Consider the following 21,711-nt stretch of genomic DNA (forward strand, 5'->3'; position numbering starts at 1 on the left):
GCAGAATATTCAAAGATCTTTGATTTAACATCCTTTTTATTCGATTTGACGACAGTTTTCTACAATACAAAGTATAAGACTAAGGGTGGCATAATTAATTTTTCAGTTGGGTGTCGTAAAACCAAAACCGCCAATCAAAACCGAAATAATTAATTACAAATGAAACAGCGCAATGAACCAATCTGAGCGCTAGCAAATACATTAAACTGGCGCCAAGCGCGAGAAAACGCGAGCAATGTTTGGTGTTTACTCTGATTCAGAAAGCGGCGTGAATTTTTCCAACCAATCACAGAGCAGAGTGAAGCAAACCAAAGCAAACTTGCAATTACTTCCGGCACTCAATTCATTTGAAAACTGCTCTGTGTCAAATAGTATTGGAGTACTTCTCTTTTAATTTGAGCTTCTTATAGAAGATGTAGCAGAATCTCGAGAGCCAAATTCGTTTCGTATTCTCGGGAAGATTGCGTGACGCAACGGCAGTACTTCAGTACTTCAGTTGTTTGTGATTGAATCGTCTCTGAATTTAAACTTTTATTTCTTTAGCTAGAGAATTTTTTTTACTTCCTAGTATCTCAAGACATCCGAGTGCAATATCTCGGCAGAGCATTGCTTTAACGCAATTCACTCTTTTCTATCACTGATAATGGTAGAGATTATCTCTACTGTTTTATGATTAACACTGTTTTACCAGATCAGTTTGGAATCGCACTCGGCATTTCGCTGTTGTATTTCCTCGTTGCCCCGTTGTACAATCGTGGACGAACATTGGAATAATCTGGCTTTGGGTTTTTATTGAGGGAAAGGCTTCGTTGTCTTTTAGTTGTCTCACTGTTAACCGTGTCCTCGTTCGCGGTATTAGCCTCACCCACTTTAGAAACTCGCGATTTGACGTGAGAGTAGTCTTTTTTAAAATTAGGGATCTTTACAATGCTTTCCCTCGGCTTGTACCTGCTTGAGCCAGTGTCCACTTTAGATTGAGCGTTCCATTGCAACTTTCCAAATGTCTTTCTGCGCCTTCTGCCTCCTTTCTTGGATCCTCTCCTTCCTGCAGCACCCATACCCACACGCTTTCCACCACGTTGGGCTTCACCCTTGTCGTTGTCATTATCGTCATCGTCATCATCATCGTCATCACCAAAATCATCGTCATCATCTCCATCTTCCTCATCAATCATTCCCATATCTCTTTCATCGTCATTTTCACATCTCTCGCTTTCAGGCCCTGTGACATCTTGGGTGATGTTTCCTTTCTTTGCTTCTTTATCTTTAACGTCGCCATTGTTAGAGTTCTTCTCTGCACCAACCGCATCACTGTTACTGCCAACTGGCAGTGAACTCCCGTCTCCTCCACTTAACTGATTCATTTTATTGTTTTGTCCGTCCGTCAAAGAGTTCTGCTTCACTTCCTCACTTGGCGTCACACCGTGAGCAGTTTTTCTCTTTTCATTTTCCTTGCTGTTCTTATCCTGCCTCTTGTTTTCATCTTTGTCCTTTTCTGTGTCATTTTTGTTGGCATCTTCATCTTCCTTATCTCCAAAGAGCCAACTTGAAATCTTTTCGTTGAGAGATTTCTTCTTCACTTTTGTCGCTTCGTTTGTGTTCCCAGTTTGTTCTTGAAGATTTCCAGAACTTGTTTCGTCCTGTTCTTTACTGCCAGTTCCGCCATCTCCGTCGTTTAGCTTTTGTTTTCCATCGTTTGCGTCGTCAATTGGTTTTGAAGCTTTTTCACTTTCCGTACTTTTGGCGGGAAATTCAGACAATGTCACGTGTGTTAACGATGCTTTTTCATTCACCTGGGGTCTGATCTTGGTACTTGACGTCATGTGATTATCACCATTTGTCTCCACTTTATCATGAGGCTCTGAGCTAGATCTAGATCCCGGCGAGGTCTCTCTGTTTCTTTCATCCTCTTCTCCTCCATTTGGGGAGGTTTTGCTGTTGTGTGTGTTCGTCTTTGGGTTTTCACTGTCACGTTTTCTCGTCTTGTCGTTGTCTTTACTGTTTTTTCTTTGTGCGATCTTCTCGGAATTTTTATTATTTTCTTTGGTCGATTTGAAAAGCCATGACCCCGCAGGACCAAGCGAGGATTTCTTGTTTGACCTATCCTGCGTCTTAACTTCGGTTGCAGCCTTCCCGGATGTCGTATCTCTGTCTCTGCTGGGTGAAACTTCCGGTGTGGGGGGAATGGAAGTTACCGGAAGTTGAGCAATGGTTGTACTTTGGACTTCTGGTGGAATGGGCGTGGCTGGTGTTTCGATCAAAATAATCTTTTCTGTGTTGGAAGACGGCTTCTAAGAAAGGAGGCAAATTAAAAGAACTTTGGTTAATTGAAATCACCTCTCTACTACGACTGTTAAAGATCACGTCAGTAATGCTGCTAGTTAGAGTCGCAAGTTTGTACATGCAAACTTGTGTTCAGTCTCACCTCTGGCAGAACAATATTCGCAAACCTGTATCTGTTTGAATGGAATCAACTTATCTTACGACGGCTTCATAAATCTGGCCACTGGCCTCGGAGCAATACGTTTCTGTGGTTTTGCCTATTCTGCTGTAAAAGCTCGTTCTAACCATAGTTAATTGAGAGACTGGTTAGGAAACCTCGCCATGAAAACAATGGTGCTGTAATTTATGTTGGAAGGGCCGCGACCCTGCACAATCCTTTTTTTAACGTTCACACTACAGTTGAATATCTTAACAAAAACGGCCGATTGGTCAGTTACTCCAACACATTCCAAATTCTATTGTTGTTTGTGCAGGGTCAAGGCCAAAAAGACAAACAAAAACATAAAACAAAGACGTTTGTCAGGTTACGTTTCATAACCATTTCCTTTAATTAACTATGTTCTGCCTTTTGAGTCTTTGAAAAATATCTCTAAGATTGACTATTCAAATGAAAACTATTGTTTGCACCGAGAAGGAAAAGAATACCGAGCATATGAATTCGTTACCTGCTGGAGCGGGGTACTTTGTTTAGACTTCACGGCAAGGTGCTTTGTTTTAAGTCCTTCGAGCTCCTTTCGCAGTTTTGTGATTTCGTCATCTTTCTGTTGAAAGAATAAACACTAAGGGTCAGTTATTAAAAGACAGTTTAGACGGTGTTGAACAAAACCACGCTCTAAGCCATTTTCAATTTGCTAACAGTTTGTGATTGTCAAACTGAAAGAACGACAAACGCCAAGAAATATTTTCAATCTTGGCCAATCTTGGGAAACGTCTCTTTTTTTGAAAACATTTTTGTGTGCAATTTGAAAATAGGCGATAATTCGCGCTGCTATAAAGCATCTTTCAATTTTGGTTTGTAATTGTAAGAGAATCAGTGAGCTGGTTTCCAGTACCTCTGCCAGTGTTGATTTTAGTTTTATCAAGTCCTCATCAGAATGCACTGACATTCTTGAGCCCCTCCTGACCTGCGGAGAGCCTGGGGCGAGAGTGTTACGTCGCATCCCTGTATTTACCTAAGAGAGAAAAAATACTAACTTTAAGCAACTTTGTGATGGTAGATATTTCTTAATCCTCGTGAATGAATTAGAATGGTGTGTTATTCAGTGAGTGATACAGGCAAATTCGGTAAAAGGAGCACTCGGATTTGCTTTTCCCGAGTTTGCCTGTGTCACTCACTGAATAATACACCATTCTCTTTGAGTAACTATTTTTAGGTAGGGTGGCCCAGTCAGCATTGAGGCTTGTGTTCAGAGAGGTCCTGCATTAAAACATTTACAATTAAACTAAGTTGTTGTTTTCTTTTTCTCTTTTTTAGAAAATTTTACAGCTTGAACTTGGGCTCAAGGAAGAATTTATCATAAGAGTGAATCATTTACCTTGCTTTTAACATGTGAGTAATCGGTCGCTTGATTAAAGATTTTGAATTTATTTGCCGCGCGCTGGAAGCGCTGCCTTGCTTCAGACCCTTGTGCACTCTCCACGTCACTCGCGTTTCCGTCGCTGAACATACTATCGGAATCATCACCATTCCAAAGAGAACTTCCGTTGTCCATCGTTTGAGTCCAGTTGCTTTTGACTGTGCGTTTTTGGCCGAGATTGCTTAGCTGTGTATTTTTCTAAAGAGAAAGAAAGCACGGGATAGTGAGTATTTTGTCAGATGCCCAGGAGAACTTTGCTGATTTGAGACACCAAAAGGTGATTCCAATAGGCCGTTTTCGTAATAAAAACTTTGCACTGTACGTAGCTTCGCTACTCCACACTATCTCTTCTAACCCCAAAAATGGGATCCAGAGAATGCTTGAGCATGAAATTTAAAGAAATTTGATAAATAAAAGATCAACTTAAGAAAAGAAAAAGAAGACGAACAGCAAGCCTATTTTTAAAATTTTGTACATCAACCGCGATGGTGTCTCATATATTAAATTCTGTCATCCGCAGTTTTAAGATATGAATTTAAAAAAAAAAATTAGTGTAAACCTTAAATGTCTAGCACCCCCGATTCGAAGAAAGGAAGGTCATTTCAAGGGAAATGGGGCATCAATAGAAAAGGGAAGTTATTTTTACCAAGAAAATACAACACTTTTGTCAAAATCACAAGTCATTTGCAGCTCCGTCACAACTATCGTTTGTGACATGAAAGGCCGCCAAGTGACGAGAGGTCCAAGTCCAGGGAAGGGGGCGACCTACACCGTTTGCAAGGTCTTACATGATTGGTCGAGAGAACAAAAGAACGAACAACAGAACAATGCTCTCAACCCTAAAAAAAATACAGATGCAGGTTATTAGGGTCCAGTGAAAATAGAGCTTTTAAAAGATGTAGGTCTACTGTAGGGAAGACACTACCGTATACAGCAATTATTTTTGCTAAACTAGCGCTGATAGACCTTTATCACACGGCGGCCATGTTGAGTCTCACGAGAATTAAAAGCTTTGTTTTTCCACGGCGAGCCTCGCACTGAATTCGCGTCTGGTCGAGGCTTGCAGTACGAAAACAAAGCTCTTGATTCCCCCGAGATTCAACGACGAGCCGGATACCGGTCTATATCTGGGTGAATGTCAGTCACGCACTCCATTGTATGGTGTGCCAAACAGTTATGGGATTAAATATTTCGTTCTTAAGATTAATAGAAAGATAAAACAGACCTCCCGAATCTCATTCCTGAGGTAGACAATCTCCGCATCTCTATCTTGCGCAATACCACCGACATAAAACTCAGCTTTACTCTCCTCTCCGCCACTTTTGGTTGGGTGGACCTGGGACCCAAAGCAGATCGATCGGAGGCAGGAATACAAGTTGCAGAACGGAAAACACGAGCAACAGGAAATACAGCAGGCGGAGGAGCATCCGCAAAATGAAAAGAATTTTGCACAGGCCGTACCGCAAGCGCATGCGTATTTATTGCTGTCCGCTGATGCCTCAGAAATCCTCAATGTTTTAGTTCGTTTTCGTCTGCAGGTTAATCGAACAATCTGACGACAAAAAATGTAGAAAGAGAATTAATAAATGTTGCTCATAAGAGTTTCTCATTCTATCAACTACTCTTGTTCCTTATCAGCTTAGGTTTTTTAGAACACTTAACGGTAAAAAGGTTATTCTGAACATTGAACTTGGTCAGTGACCGAAGAGCGATAGAAACGTCGTTCTAAAGTACTCTTGTTCCTACAACAAAGAAAAATTAGAAAATGTTTTCTTTTTACATCACATTTCCTTTCATTGCGCATATGCCACACATTGACATTCCAATCCTAGCAGTATGCAGGGTGTTTGTCCTATGAACCTAGTTTAATGGCCTTAGCTCCCACAAGTTTCCTGTAGCTCAGTGGTAGAGCATCCGAACTAGTAATCGGAAGGTCTTAGGTTCGACTCCTGATAGGAGCACTTAGAATTTTTTTTTCGAGTTTGCCTGTGTCATTACTGAATAATACACCATTCTCATGTTTTATTTTTCTTGAACATTTTTAATTTTATGATGAAAATTTACCTTACTCGTAAACAGAAGCACAAGGATCAATGTTGTAGCGACGATAATTAATGCGCCAATAAACCCATAATAAATACTCGGATAGAGGATTGTCGTGAAGGCCACAATGGATCCGACCAAACAAAACAGCACCACAACGAACATACACGACACGCAATGCTGAGTGTCGTTTAGCGCTGGGATGTAGACGCGTCTTGTCTGCCAAGCAAGGAATGCGCCGGTGAGGAGAATTAGCACTTTGAACACAAGGATGATTACTAGCCAGAGGATCAAGTCTGCGCAGTCGCAATACTCGACTACTTCGATGTCTGCACGGAAAGTGTCAGCAGTAATTGGCTGAAAAATATAAAGGTGAAATACAGTGTCACAGTTACTCCTTGTTTGAATTCTGGCGTTGGAAATGTAGGGGTCGAAACTGAGTGTAGCAGCAGAGCCCCCTGGAATTAAGATCCTAAACTGAACGGTATAGACGGCTTAAGTTCCCGTGTCTGTCGTTTATATCATGCAAAATACAAGGTTTTTCTTACGTTTTATTAATCTGCGGATAGAATGCTTTGTTGTGATTTATTAAGCAATATTTTCCTGGGATGTTGTCAGTTACTATGCTCTACAATAGACCATTTCCGAGTTCTTTGAACCTTATGTTAAAAACGAGGCTAAGTGCAAAGCTTTTCATGTGAAAATTAGTTTTGTTTGCATATGAATGAAAACTAATTTTCATCATAAGGACTTTGCACTTAGCCTCTCTTTCAAAATGAGGTTCAAAGCAACTCGGAAATAATAATAGTAATAATAATAATAATAATAATAATAATAATAATAATAATAATGATAATGATGATGATGATGATGATGATGATGATGATGATGATGATGATAATAATAATAATCTTTTTTTATATAGCGTTATTTCTACTAAGCTGGTTCTAACTTTTGAGTCTATGGACGAAATCCTAAAGTAAGACCCTTCAGATCATTGAAAGGTACTGAGCAGTACTTCACGGCGGTGTTCGTTTTTATTATTGTATATGTCTTGCAATAATTTGCGCTGACTTTGCATCTTACCTCAAAGCACTTGTACTCTGGTTGGGATCTGACTTGTTTAAGAGCTCGATACAATGGATCTCGGCTTGTCCAGAAGGCCAAGATTATAATGTCAATAATAACAAGAAAGACTAGTATTCCCAGCATCCAGAACATCATGACATTCTGTGAAAAAAAAAATGCTATTTACAATATAGAAATGACTTTCGCTGAGGTTGTCGAAACCGACGTCTGTCCAGCAATTTAGTTAATGTGTCCAACTACGAACTTTCTCTGAGCTACACCCACGCGGTCGATCACTTTAGAAAGTCTAATAGGTTAATGTTGTTAGTCGAGTGGTTCTTGGAAGAATCTCATACCATCACCATCAGTTCTATCTATCCTTTCGCTCCTCTTAAGGCGAGCCCTGTGGCTGACACCGGGTTGGCAGGGAGCTCAGAATGATGATGCCAGTGACCTACAAGGGCGAGGCGTCGAGTCGCTATCTTGTCCGCTATCTTGTCTCTGACTAATGGAAAGAATGTGCAGTGAATATATATTGACTTACCCTACTCCTGACGAATCGATCTTTTAGTACACTGTAAGCCATCCACAATTTAGCAGCTAGGCCTCCGACGGATAGAGTGAAGCCGATTGCAAATGTCCAGGAACGAGCCTACAACAAATAGGGAAGATATAAACTCTTGATAAAGGTTCAAGTTATGGTTTGTTGCAGGCCTTAACAATATCGTATGAACTTTTAAGAATTTTCGGACCTTCAGTTATCAACAGAAATGATACTGATAATTAGCAATAACAATATGGACGCGACAGATCAACCTAAAAGGTTCATAGTTATTCCAGTCGTAGTCTGAGTGTGTAGATTGTGTGAGCAAAACAAGAACCTACCAGGACACAGAAACTGGTTTCATTCATCTTTGGATGCAAATAGCTAGGATGGAAATGGATTGCAACTTGAAAAAAATCGCCAATTTTTTCAAGTCCCTTCGAGTATTTTGAAAAAATTGCTAAATGCTGATCAGAGGTTATTCTCCCTTGGAGAAATCATTTCATATTTCCCTTCCAGTGCTATTGGAGCAATTTCGTGTTAGAAAAGAAGTTCTCAGTCAATTAGTCAGATAGCTTTTTCTTAGTCAAGAGCTGTTTTGACCAAAATACAGCAAAATGCCTTGGCAGTGCCCCTTTAATTAATTCTCTCTTAATGGTCTGAGCCCCTCGATCAAATTATAATTACAAAAATACGCTGGAACACGAGAGTTATACGTACCCTGCAAAGCTGCGTGACTATGTCTGTAGCCACAAGTGAGTAATCAAAGCCATAAAGAATAACGGTGACGTAATTCAAAATACAGCCAATGATAATTAGCATACTGATCACTGGACCAGAGTTTTGAACGATTCTGAAAAGGAATGTGATATACTCATTAAATTGAATATATTGCAATCCAAAACCTGATGCGCGTATTGAAATTCTCTTTGGTTGCGTAGCGTTGGAAGATAATTAATTTCTGTTCGCTATTGTTATAGCTGTATGTAATGTTACTGGAGGAATTTAGGCGTGCAGTTATATATGCGTGTGGAGTTTTTTTTTATGTAAATAGAGCGTCTTTAGTATGCGAGTCAGTTCTCGGTCGTTGCACTGACCGACGCTTTGACAATTTTTTTCTATCCGAAGTTTTTATTTTAACTTTCATGACCTCACAAAGATCTTCTCAGTCTGAAGTTCAGGATCCTGCAACGATCGCCGTCACAATTGGGCTAGATCGTTTTGTTATCTGGGCGATAGTCGATCAACCGTTAGTGACCGTATCAGAATCCCTGGTCAAGGCAGTTGGCGCTCGCTTGGAGGAATTTAACAAACCTTTCGCGCCGAATTCATGAGAGACAATGGGTGAAGATTGAAGGCAAACAGATTATAAAGCCGGACAATTAACAGCAGTTTGACCACAACGTGAAGGTTCTCGAGTTCGAGTCCGCTATTGAGGCGTTCGATCAGAGTAGGATTGGAAAGGCGAAAGATGCTCTGAAGGAAGGTATGGACATTGTTCTCCACCGAATTAAGCTTGTTAGGATTGCAGATAATTAAAGTGCGCATGCACGGACTCGTGACAGACTTACTTTTTCTTGAAGCTCAACACCAACGTCAAGAAACAGAACAGAGCGTAAACGATTCCAAGGGAAGCAAGCACAACCAAGGCGATAAAGAGGTTCCGGTCAATTGTGCGGTAAGTGTATGTCTCTGTTGTCTTTGTATAAGGGGTGCCGGCTGCAACGTCCAAATAACTCAAGGTTAAATTATTGAGTAGGAAATCGCGAAATAGGCTAGGCAAATAAAGTACTGGATGATAGTTCTGGTACAGGTGCGAACAAACAACAAAGTATAACTGAAAAGAAGACATTCTTCAATCTGAGAATGATGATCCTAATGGTAGTGATAGTGATGGTGATAGTGACGGTGAAGGCGATGACGATGACGATGACGATGATGATGATGATGATGATGATGATGATGATGATGATGATGATAACATTAGAGACCACTCTTGAGTCTCCTTTAGAAAGGCTTCAAATTTGTTTTTGTTTTGTTTTGTTTAACAAAGCCGGGGACTTACCAAACCAGTGTATCTCAGTGGATGCAGTAAATCCTTTAGTATCCACGTCGTAGTTACCAGCGTTAATCGTCTTAAATTTGCCGTCTGTAGTGAATAAACAATAACCAACATCAATACACTTCCCAACTGATCGAGTTCAATCATATGTCTCTGCAGATTACATCCGTATAATAGCTACTTTTCGTGAATGATTAATAATGGTAATTGAACTGAGTGGAGTGATTTCAGACCAAAATTGCACGACACAAAGTTCAATTACCACTTTATTACACCCATTTTGATTTCACAGAGTATCATTGTCAATATTAATATTCTATTTTTGTTACTTCATTTCTATTTTGATGGGCCAAAGAAAGGATGCGAGTTACAGCAAAATATGGTGCAATTTGGGAATAAATCGCACTGTTGAGAGCCAATCAGATTGCAAGGATCACCAGTGATTTCAACATGGTTGTAATAAATAACTTAAAGTACATACAATCCTCCATTTAAATACGATAATGGTTTAAGCATACACCTGCTGGTGGGGTCGTGTTCTATATAACTCTAACTACGACCAAAATTAATAAGACATACATCTTTGATTTTTACTAATAAAATTTAAAGTGTGGCATTGTCCTCGGTTGTGTTTGTATTGACAGACTGTTAAAATCGAGTTCCTTGATACATTTATCATGTTTCACCTTGGAAAAAAAATTATTCAAGTTGTTGGAGTAATAGTTGGATGCTATATATGTTCCACAACACCGCGCAACTGATATCAAAATAGTACAACCTCATCAGGACTTGATTAATTAATAAGCTTAGATTACAATTTTGATGAATATTTTGATGAACTTTATTAGTCTAATGACAAGAAAATGACGGATACATATGAGTTATTCCGGATCACATCAGAGAAAATAATGGTCGGATAAGGTTTTCATAAACTAGTTAGGGTGCATTTCTGTAGGATGATCCCGGCAGATCAGGATCAATGATCCAAGATCACTCGGATCATGTTGCATCAAAGGAACTGACGACTCCTTGCCCAGATTCCTCTTTTCCTTTGATGCACTATGATCCGAGTGATCTTGGATCATTGATCCTGATCTGGATCATCCCGAAGGAACGCACCCTTAGTATATCTTTTTGGCGGCTAATAAACTAAACATTGTACAATAATATCTTACCAATGATGACTAGCTGTTTCAAGACAACCGAGTTTCTTCTGTTTCCATCGGTGTAGTATCTTACACGCGACTGTAAGCAATGATTAAAAAATGAGTAAAAGTAAATAAGCGCCAAAAATATAAATTCAGAATTTCTAGCTGCATTATTGTTGTAATTACATCTATTTTGAAATCAATGGTGATCCTTGGAATCTGATTGGTCCAAAATGGTGCAATTTATTCCCAAATTGCACCATTTATTGCTCTAAATCGCATCCTCTCTTTAGCCCATCAAAATGGAAATGAAGTAACACAAATAGAATATTTATATTGACAATGATACTCTGTGATTTCAAAATGGATGTAATTAAGTGGTAATTGAACTTCGTGTCGTGCAATTTTGGTCTGAAATCATACTTGTGATTTCAAATCAAACTCGCGCTGCGTGCTCGTTTGATTTTGAAATAACGCGTATGATTTCAGACCAAATTGCACTCCACTCAGTTCAATTACCAATATTAATTGTACACAGCTGCCTCCGTACTATCCTATAAGACATCGGAATACTAAGGAATACTAAGATATATCCTAAGTATTGTTTCTGGACAATAGCCTATTTTGAATCTGACAATGGTCTATTGTTAGTCCAATGATGGTCTTTTCTTAGTCCTATAATACATAGGATTAGGAGGGCTTCATGAATCTGGCACCTGAGGTCCCTGACTTGTAACTATGCGGGGGCCCCACACTATAGGGACCCTGAAAATCATCGAGTATCGTACATATCAAAAATAGACTTTAATTTATGGGTTTCGATAACTCAGTGTCACAATGTAAATTCCACGACTGGCTTTCTTTGAGTAACTGAACCACAACGATACGAAAGAATAGAGAATTAAAAAAAGAAAAAAGAAAAGAAGGCGGATTGCGTTCCCTACACGATTTCCTAATCCTCGTACTAGTATCAACTTGAGTCAGTTTATGTGGCTTTTTCGTCTGAATCTATAGATGAAGTTATGACCATTTGAATGGCGCTATTACATTGTACGTTGCTTTCTACCTTCCGTTCTTCACTACTCTAGTTTACTTAAAATAATGTATTAGACAATTTCTGGATTCAACATTAATTTTTAGGCTACAGGTAGTTCAAAAGTATTGCACAACACTCCATTTTCCTTACTCCTTTGTTTGGTGTTATAAAGTCTAAATCCTCTGCTTGAGTTCTGAACACAGATGTTGCATTTGTGTCCCCGTACGTCAAATTTTCCAAGGTTTTTCCTTGCTTACGAAGCTCATCTCTCGAGTTATGCAGCACAAATGCTATCGACCAAACTGCATCGTAAACATTAAGGTAAATGTCGCTTCTGTTTGACGTATCGTTCCCATTGTCTACTCTGGACCTGTAGTCGTCAATTATTTGAGTCCCATTCTGTCGAAAAACAGTAACTTATGGTGACTAAAACACGCAATGTTTTGTTGCGTAACTATCCACCCTTTGGCAATGTTTGGTAATTATCACAACCTAAAACATGGCAATAGCCATCGGACACTCTCTTTCTTCCATTCTTGATATACACTGTTCTTTTTATAGGAACGTTGAGGCTGAGCTAAACTAAAGTTTTTAGAACATACAGTGGAACGCCGTTAATACGGCAACCTTTGGGCTGTGAAATGTGGTCGTAATGGCGGGGTGGTCGGATTAACGAGGTTGTTAAACTAAGGAAATGACTGCAGTTTAAATTCGTTCGGGGCATAAAAAAGTGGTCGTAATAACGAGGTAGTCTTAAGGCAGGGTTCCAGCTTACTAAGAACACAGTCAGTCCAGAGTTAAACGAAAATCAATCGTGACTTACTCTGCGCATGCGCTTTGCCGGCCATGACGCCATTTACTTCTGTTTGATTAGAACTCTGACTCGTCAATGTTTGTTGTTATTAGTTACTGTGATATCAGCTGTGTACAGGCCTCTTAACTTACCTTCTTAGCGTAATCGTAATAGCGACCCTTTCCGAAGAGTACTTTGCTGTTGAAAAAGCTGAAGTGGTTCTGGATCTGACATTGCATTTCTACATCTGAGCATGCGCTCTCCTCGTTTTTTCCGGGTATCCACCAGTTGTTGTTTTGGCTGTCTATCAACATCCAGACATAATGAGGACCATACATCTTTTGGCGGTAAGCCTGATAAAACAGGAAAATGAAATGAAACAAGAAAAATATTTTAGCCTTATTGCCCGTTCCAATGTTCAAATGGAGACTGGGGAAGAGTTTTAAAATTTTCCATCGTAAGAAAAATCACATTAAAATTAGTCAGTTTACCGAGTTTTTGGTTTTATCGTTAGATTGCAACCATGTAGAAGGCCTTTAAATATCGGAACTGTATGGATTTGGGGGACGCCATCTCAGAATTAGAGACATTTGTATGGAATTTGGGCGACCTTTGACAGGTCACAGCCTGGTTACTACCCAATGAAACGTAACTAAACTTGGTAAACTTATTAAATTTTTACTGTGATCTTTCTGGCGGTGGGGTTCATTTCTTCAAATGACGCAATTTGAACAATGTGTAAACTAGGGCCTAGTCCCTTTATGAACTTCGGAACGGGCAAACAAAACCACACAAGTTCAGGGTGACTATCAGAATGTAAGAAGAAACAAATACTCCAACTCAAATCACTCCTGATTAAGAGACTCACGGACACAGGAAATAGATTAGTTTTCACTCTTCACACGCAACGAACATAGCCAGTAAAGTTTATATGCTCCTAAGTTTAAACCTTTTCCCCAATCACAATGGCTCTGACACGTTTGAGTCTGTGGATAAAAACCTAAAAAATCAAAGAAGATAACTAAAGATAAAATGTACGTACCTCGCAAATCATTTTCCGTGCCACCGCATCAAGTGAAAACATTCCAAGGATCACGTGAATCTGCTTGTCCTGTTGAAATGAGTGAATGCTTTGATTAAGCCAGTTGATAAGTGCCGGCAGACTGAATGTTCGAAATAAGGGTGAGGTGTACTCGTTAGGCCCTGGGAACACTTTGTGCAAGGCCGTTTGTATTTCACTTTTTTAGTAAATCGTAAAATTATTTAGTAAACTCGCAGACACACAAAAACTTTGTTATCTTTGAGCTTAAGGTAAAAACCTTATCTATAAAGGACTTTTACGTTTGACTGCAGTTCAGCGATACAATGGATTCATAAAATTTACCTTCAAGCTGAGCGGGATGTGAAGGCTTCGTTGCTAGGCCGAAATATGTTGTATTTGCATACTACCTGCATACGTATAGCTCTTATCTCTTTTCTTACCTTTATAGTTCTGATAGCTCTTGTAGGATCATTCCCCTGCAGTCGCACCTCGGCTAGCACATTGATCTTGTTTTGTTTCAAATTAGATGCTAGTTGATTAGAAAGCTGAAGAATAAAGATAATCATTTGCCTTAGGTAATTGCAGACTAACTTCTTTTTCAGGGCGTGGTTTATTGGACTACACGTGGATGGCATCTGAGAAGCACTGGGATCTAGAAAAGAGTACAACTAAGGTACGTAAATATAAATTTGTTTTCATTTGATTCCATATTCGATGAATGGCTTTTGCTATGGATGCAATCTGAAACCAGCCTTTCACGCAGTCATTTACAGATTTTGTTTTTTTCCTTCACAAGCGAGGTCATATTAAAACAAATCCATGTACGATAGGCAATGTTTTAAAAATGTATGTTGGTGAACTTCGTAGCCATTTTTTCATTCCCTTTGGGGTCTTATTTCGTAACTTAGTACGCATGCTCAGAAGAAAGTGCATGAAGGGTGGCCAATTTGGCCCCGTCCTATCTTCTGTTTTGAGCCGTTTCAATTGACTGCCCCTAAAAAGCAAGACCAAAGTAATTACTCTGGCCAACAGATGTCAGCATCGCAATGAACCAATCCGAACACGAAGCAAGTACATGTAGCCGGTGCCAAGCGCGGAAAAACGTGTGCGAGCAAGTCATTACTGGTTTCGCTCTAACGGAGATTCACTCTGACAAATCGAAGGGCTGACGCTCGAAACGTCGGCTCTCAAATCTCTTTACGGTGTCCAAATTACATTATCAAGTTACTTGATAAAACTAAATATTCGTAACCCGTGGTTTCGGTTTTGCTTCTCATTGGTTAAGAAAGTGGCGCAAATTTTACTAACCAATCACAGAGTGAACTAAAGCAAAACCAATTGAAAGCAAAAATGGAATTACTTTCGACAATCAAGTTGCTCAATCAAGTGAAAACTGTTCTATCAGATTATTCAAGCAATCAAAAAAAGCAGAAAGAGCGATTCATCCTCCTAGTATACACTCGATTGCAAAAACGTTGACACCTAAAAAGCATAAACCGTGAACGATGAGACCCAACGGCTTTATTGGTATAAGTGTACTAAATTTATTTGCATAATATTCTATTCTCGTGCGACAGTTGATAATCAAAATGAGTTGCACGTGGTGAATGATGGAAACTGTCCAAGCTTTCCTTAAAGTGTCAAGTTGGCCAACAAGGGCCAATTTTTAAACACTACGCACAATTCCGTTGGGTCTCATTGTTCATGGTTTATGCTTTTTAGGTGTCAACGTTTTTGCAATCGAGTGTATTCACCTGCAGGTACTGCAAACTGTCGCCATAGATGATTCCCACCTCATCCCAGCCGTATTGATTGATAAATGATATTCTCGGTGCATCCAGTGAGGCTAAGGATGTTGTTGTTCGAAAAAAGTTTGGATACAAGTTACGATTGTTCGCGAGCTCCAAATCACTGGTCCCAAAGGAAAACTGGAGGAGAAAAAGAAGCAAAAATTAAATTATAATATAATTCATGGCTTCGTTTGATATCCTTTAGACCAACCACTACTTTCCCAAAACCTTTGTTGACTAATGGACTTGAAGTTTGTTAGTAGAATGGAACTGCTACTGAGCAGGACTTTCCAGTAATGCATGGCTTTATGTTGTACGAAGTAGCTTCTAAGGTTTGATTTTGGGAAAAAGAGTTATAAGGTCTGACCAATTCAAGTGATACCTATTGAGCAACACTTTCCTGTAGTGCTGTTTATGATGCTGTACAAGATGGTTCCAACATACTACCATGCTACTGAGCAGTACTTTCCTGTGGTGCTGTTTATTATGCTGTACAGGATGGTTCTAACATTTATGTCTGTAGATGAAATTATAAAGTGTGACCATTGAAATGAAAGCTACTGAGCAGTACTTTCCTGTGGTGCTGTTTATTATTATTAATAATAATAATAATAATAATAATAATAATAATAATAATAATAACAATAATTATTATAATTATAATAATAATAATAACAATAATAATGATAATAATAATAATAATAATAATAATAATAATAATAATAATAATAATAGCTTTATTGGTAGATCCAATCAAAATGGGTTTTCACATACCAATTACAATAACATCTAATATAAACAATTGAAATCTAAAATAAACATTTAAAAGTGATAAAACATTACCATGTTATTTAAAAAACTTAAAATACGCATAATTGCACCTATTGAGTGTCAATGGCTTAAAAATTCATCAAGGGCACGTCCTTTATTATGATGTGCAAGGTGGGTTCTAACTTTTGTGTGGCCATTGAAAAGAAAGCTACTGAGCAGTACTACACCGTTGTTGTGCCCTGCTTATTACGCTGTAGAAAATGGTCGCAGCTTTGAGTCTGTAAACGAAATCCTAAAGTGTAATAATTCAAATTTAAGAAATTAAGTAGTACTTCCCGTCTGTACTATTTATTATGATGCACGACTTGTTTTAACTTTGGATTCTTTAGGTTAAATCACGAAGATTCATCTTAGTGAAAATCATGACAAAACAGGAATCAAACAGTTTCTTACTAACCTGTAAGAGACTAACTTCAGGAATTCCAGCGTACGCTGCCACTGACTTCGCTAATGCATCTTGCCCTGGTCCCAACAATATGATTTTCTTCGGTCCTGTGTTAAGAAACTCGTGGAGAACTTTCTGGCCAAAGCCGAAGCTTCCCTGTGTACGTAAAAAAAAACAAGAAAAAAAATTTCATGAAAACACGGTTATTGACTATTTTACACACTTAAGTCATCCACGTTACAGTTTTCCGACTGTTCATGGTATCTTAAACCTTTATTAGTTGTAATTTCCTACCATTGATTGTTGTGCAAGGCAAAGGAATCGACATGTCACCATAGCAACAAAACAGCATCCTAAACAACATATACACCACACGCATCAACAAATTGACCATACCCGACTTTTTAACAGAGCGACCTGCACCATTTGCAACGTCTTACATGGTTGGTCAGGGGGACAAATGAACCGCGAACAACAGAACAATGTTCCCAACTTCAATATTAGTCCCCTTGATTTTCTGTACTGTTTCTGGCACCAGCCACTCCAATCAGTCAATATATTTGGCCGCTTAAAAAATAGTAAGCATTTTACGTGATTTTTATCATGAAAATGCGGAACTAAATAACTGAGTTCGATCGCCAAATTTATTTGTTTTGTTGCGTATATTTAACCAGTATACTGATCGCCTGATTCAACCTGCGAGAACAGTCTCAAGTAGTATTTCTAATTACTTACATGCGTTGAATTTACCACCAACTCAAGCCGATAACCTGGCAAAATATCCGTGTTATTGTTGATTTCCTCTATAGCCTGTTCCGCCATTGGTAGACTTCCGTATCCATTTTTCTCTCCGAGGTCAAAAAACGCTCCGATATACAGCGTGGTAAGAGGCGTTGTAGCGTTACTGCTGCTATTTGTGGGAACGCTGGCGTTTGTAGAGTTTGTATTATTTGTTGCTTGGCTGAGATTTATGCACAGAATTACGAAGAAAATGGTGTTGAAAAGCCACTGCATTGTCCTGTCTGCGAGAGAAAAAGACAATCAAACAGTAAACTTGTTAATTATGCGCTCCCAAACTATTTCTTACTAAGTATAATATAACAAAAATCCGTATTTCCATTCTGCAAAGTTTTCCAATTGGGGCACAACTGAATAGCAACAGAAGAAAGCACTGCTTTCATTTGAATTGTCACCCGTAAGGATTTAAACAACAGACTTCGGGCATTGACGGTACCATAAGTTATTTAACGCTTTGTACCTGTCTGACAGCACTGAACTGCAACACTGGAAAGTGCTGTTCGATAGCTTTCGATTTAAATGTCAAATGGTTTGCATTCTATGAGGTAAATGTGGAATAAAGTGTCTATTGATGAATTGGCACTTGCTTTAACTTCAAAGCGTCTCTTATTCTCACTTCAGTCGACCTGTTCGATGAGGCTGTCTCGAAACCTTTTGTCCCGCTATAAACGTATTTTCTCACCAAAACCTCAAGTTCAGTTTCGCTCTGGTTCATCAACATTATAATTGTTTTAAATTGCGCTTAGGAAATAAAGTTTTACTTACAGAAATTCTTGTGTAGGCGATGAGTCGCTAGAGCTTGTTTCAAATACAAATTAACGAGAAGCAGTTTTTTCCTGGTCAAGTTAACCTCTGTTCTAGCGAAAAAATACACTTTAAGTGGGTTGTTGACAAACTCAGGTGACGATTGCTTCAAAGGCTTCAATTGATTTCACCCACAGTATTCAATGTCTAGCCACACACTTAACAATTATTCCACGAGCTTGGGTTGGATATGAGACGACAGATAGCCAATGAGGCGCCTGACTTCATCCCATATACAAAAGGCTGAATAGACTGATATATTGCTTCTAGATCCTACTGCATTTATTTTACAAAAAAGACCGGAAGTCGAGTTACATGTAGTGGTAGCTATTTTTCAGGCATGGTATAATAATTGAGATCCCATGGCTGCTAAGCCAATCAAAGCTCTGCAAATTGCATTATCTAATGACAAGAGAATTGATCCTCTCTTGCTAATGATCATCCAATTTTCAATAATGCTAAGTATAAGGAAGGTTAAAACGCCCCGCAAAAAGCGTGAAACAACAAGTTTAAGTGTAATTTTGAAGCAATACATTGAACATCTGCATCGGAAATTCCTGAATTGGGACCCCTCAAGTGGAAGTTATTGGCAATCAAAAGCCTAGGTGTTGTGTGCTAATTATAACTTTCAGACATGTCAATTTGAACGCGTCCATTCTTACGAGCGGTGATAATCGTTAAGGTAACTGAATAATCATCAACGTAATTGCCCAGCCTGTTATCTTATGTGCACCAACCAAGGTTTTGTTTTTCTCGTATATGTCCTCTTTATATGGAAACTGACTCGTGGAAATTCCTTGTTGTCAGTGTAACAAAACGTGCCACTGAATTCTTCGATTCTCATTTCTCAGTTCATACCTCGTCATTTATTTCCTGTCCTCGGCGTTCAATTTGTATAATTGATCAAAGTTTTTGTGAACATAAATTTACCCAAATTTGTAACGTGTTTTTTCTTGCCTAACAGCGAAAAAATTCATCAGCGACTTAGAACAACCGCATCTTTCGGAAATTGATTGCAATGTTTTTCGTGTGTACAAAGTGCTCGTAGAATAAATTTAGTCGCACCTTAAAATAAGAAATTTAAAACACGTTATAATCGGCAGCCAGGCATTTCTTAATTGTTCGGTTGAATTTATTTTATTTGCACACAACTAAAGTCGCCCTTCTGGATTTTTCTCATTGATTTTACTGGCGCCAATGTAAATTTAAAAAAAATGAACAATATTTTCATGGCGGTCGCCCACGTATTCGTAGCCTGTTCCATGGCGTTCATATAGTGGAAAGCAGCGGGGAAAAATTGCGATACAAATGAATAATAAAGAGCATATCTGAACGCCTTGGAACAAGCTAACGTGTTTCCTTCTTAATCCACTATCTTACCTTGAGGAATATAATCCTCCAGGATCACGGGTCTTGGGTGACCACAAAACAAATCAAGTTTTCCAAACTTTATCGTACGTTACAATGGAATTTTGTGTTAAAATAACAACGTAATTACAGTACTTCGCTTAAAGTTATTCCTTTGATAAAGAAAACCAGAAAGTAGACATATTTTCCTTCAAATAACCCACCATCGCAGCGCGACTTTATCGCTGGTCATGGTAAATATGAAATGTTTTCGTGATTGGGAGAAGGAAAACAATTTAACAGATCCGACATTACGCTTCTTGTTACGTGCAATACTTAAAACTGGTCGGTGTGTCATGTTAAGTGATTAATTTATCTACCCACCGGCCGTCCTTCTTGTTAAACGCACTGTTTGGTCACAGACTCCTTGATATCGATAGGGGTGCTTAATAGGTGTTCAAGTACTTTGGTGTTTAACACATCATAGTTACTTTCTGACAACGTTTTCTTGGGATTACACGCAACACGTCTTTAAGATTTACATAATTGCCCAGTTCATGACGGCTTTTTGGCCACACAAGATCAAACATTTAAACTGAACTGTTTGTCTGTGACATTTTCCATTATTCCTCCTGAAATGTTAAAAAGGCCACACACAAAGATGTATTAACATCGCTTCTTTGAGTTAATATTACAAAAGCGAACTAATCGTATTTACGACAGAGCTTGGATTAAACAGGATTAAGCGGCTTTACCTGGAGTCTCGTGAACGTCATCCTGCATTAAACAATGGGCGTTTCACATAATATTAAAGCATACCTTTGCGTCAGCTATGCTCGTCGTAAGTTTTCTAGTTTCTCTTGTAGCAGAATTCTTCAACTTTGTGTGTACAAAAATTGTTTTCACTGTTTAATATGACATCAATCTCAATTAGAAATCCTTTTCGCCACTTAATTAGTCGGCATCTGGTTTAATTAAATTAATCCTCAAAGTTTTCTGTTTACATAGCATGTTTGCTTGCTATTTTCCACTAAGTTCCGTGCCAAAGTCGATTATCCAAGTCCGGAACTTAAAGGCCAAAATTGTAAGCTTTGAACTCATTGTTTCATTATTAACAACATCACTCACAGAAAAGACTCTTATAAACCCTCTTTCAATTGATTCCGCTTTGTGCTTGCACCATATAATATTTTAATTGGTGTTGACCTTTATTTCAAAACGGATCCATAGTCCAGAAGGCACGCAAAAACGAAAACATTTCAGTGTATTCAGACCCGGGGAAAGTATTTAACTGAGAGCATCGTTTTAACATTGCGAACTCTTTGTGGTTCCTGAAACATTGTACGATGTAAGGACAGGCAAACAAAAGTACGAATTAAGGACGGAGACTTGAAAATGTTTCTGCGTGATTCGGTTAGCTCTGAAGTCATTACAATGATCAAATTGACGTCAATCTTGTGTCCGTGATATTAATTGTGTGACCATCAAAACATTGTCAAATTTTTAAAGTGTGCATTTAATCATACCTGATCCTTACAGGCAGCCAAAGTTATAAGCCCTGAGAAACCCAATGAATCCTACAGTCTCTAGGCTCACAATAAAACTGGTGGTTTTCAATTGAATGGTCACACTTTAGGATTTAAACAGACTTTAATTACCAAACGTAAACTTCTGAAGTAATGTAAACAGAGCCACACGAAAACTCAACAGCACACCAGCTTTCGTTTGAATTGCAACAAAGGCTTTGAAGAGATGTAAGGCGCAATTAACGTCACCACAGAATTGGAAAGTACTACGTCGTAGTTTGCATTACAATGGCCACATCACGTCTTGAGCAGTGTAGCTAGAAGAAATTATTAATTAAATGCATTTGATTCAGTCTGGCTTATCAGTTTCGAAATAGCTTTATTGATGGTATATTCCAAGACCTTTTTAATGGATTGTCCGCACATAAACAATGTGAAATAAAAGGTGTTTTCTGTCAATTTTCGTTAGTATGTTTTGAAGGGAATTTGCATCTTAAAAGGGACACTGCCATCGATTGACATGCGCAGTATCGCTCCCTCTCAAAGACTCTCTCGGACTATGTGTTTATGTCAAACTCTTACTCTTCACGTCAGGTTGGTATTTTAGAAGTCAGTGATAAAATTGTTAACTCAA

The 21,711-nt window shown here is 38.7% G+C and overlaps 1 protein-coding gene across 3 annotated transcripts; it reads right to left on the reverse strand.

The window, feature by feature from the left end:
• Nucleotides 1-20,457, reverse strand: LOC146475311 (uncharacterized). 3 transcript variants are annotated; one of them, XM_085115697.1, is made up of 20 exons: nucleotides 20,371-20,457; nucleotides 17,338-17,624; nucleotides 16,615-16,758; nucleotides 15,351-15,524; nucleotides 14,037-14,141; nucleotides 13,597-13,665; nucleotides 12,707-12,907; nucleotides 11,912-12,160; nucleotides 10,753-10,822; nucleotides 9,581-9,664; nucleotides 9,087-9,234; nucleotides 8,236-8,368; nucleotides 7,516-7,623; nucleotides 6,990-7,133; nucleotides 5,925-6,260; nucleotides 5,086-5,412; nucleotides 3,819-4,058; nucleotides 3,336-3,455; nucleotides 2,949-3,044; nucleotides 1-2,291 (listed from the first exon to the last, which is right to left on the reverse strand). In XM_085115697.1, the coding sequence occupies exons 2-20, from the start codon at nucleotides 17,614-17,616 to the stop codon at nucleotides 693-695; spliced, it is 4,626 nt and encodes a 1,541-aa protein (XP_084971823.1). In that variant the 5' UTR covers nucleotides 17,617-17,624; nucleotides 20,371-20,457; the 3' UTR covers nucleotides 1-692. The 3 variants fall into 3 exon arrangements, with proteins under 3 accessions (XP_084971823.1, XP_084971821.1, XP_084971822.1); XM_085115695.1 differs by lacking the exon at nucleotides 20,371-20,457 and adding an exon at nucleotides 20,307-20,345; XM_085115696.1 differs by lacking the exon at nucleotides 20,371-20,457 and adding an exon at nucleotides 19,936-20,091.
• Between the last annotated feature and the right edge of the window lie 1,254 nt (nucleotides 20,458-21,711).

This window comes from Pavona decussata, unplaced genomic scaffold (assembly GCF_977016875.1).
Source record: "Pavona decussata unplaced genomic scaffold, jaPavDecu1.1 SCAFFOLD_84, whole genome shotgun sequence".
Taxonomy (NCBI): Eukaryota; Metazoa; Cnidaria; class Anthozoa; order Scleractinia; family Agariciidae; genus Pavona; species Pavona decussata.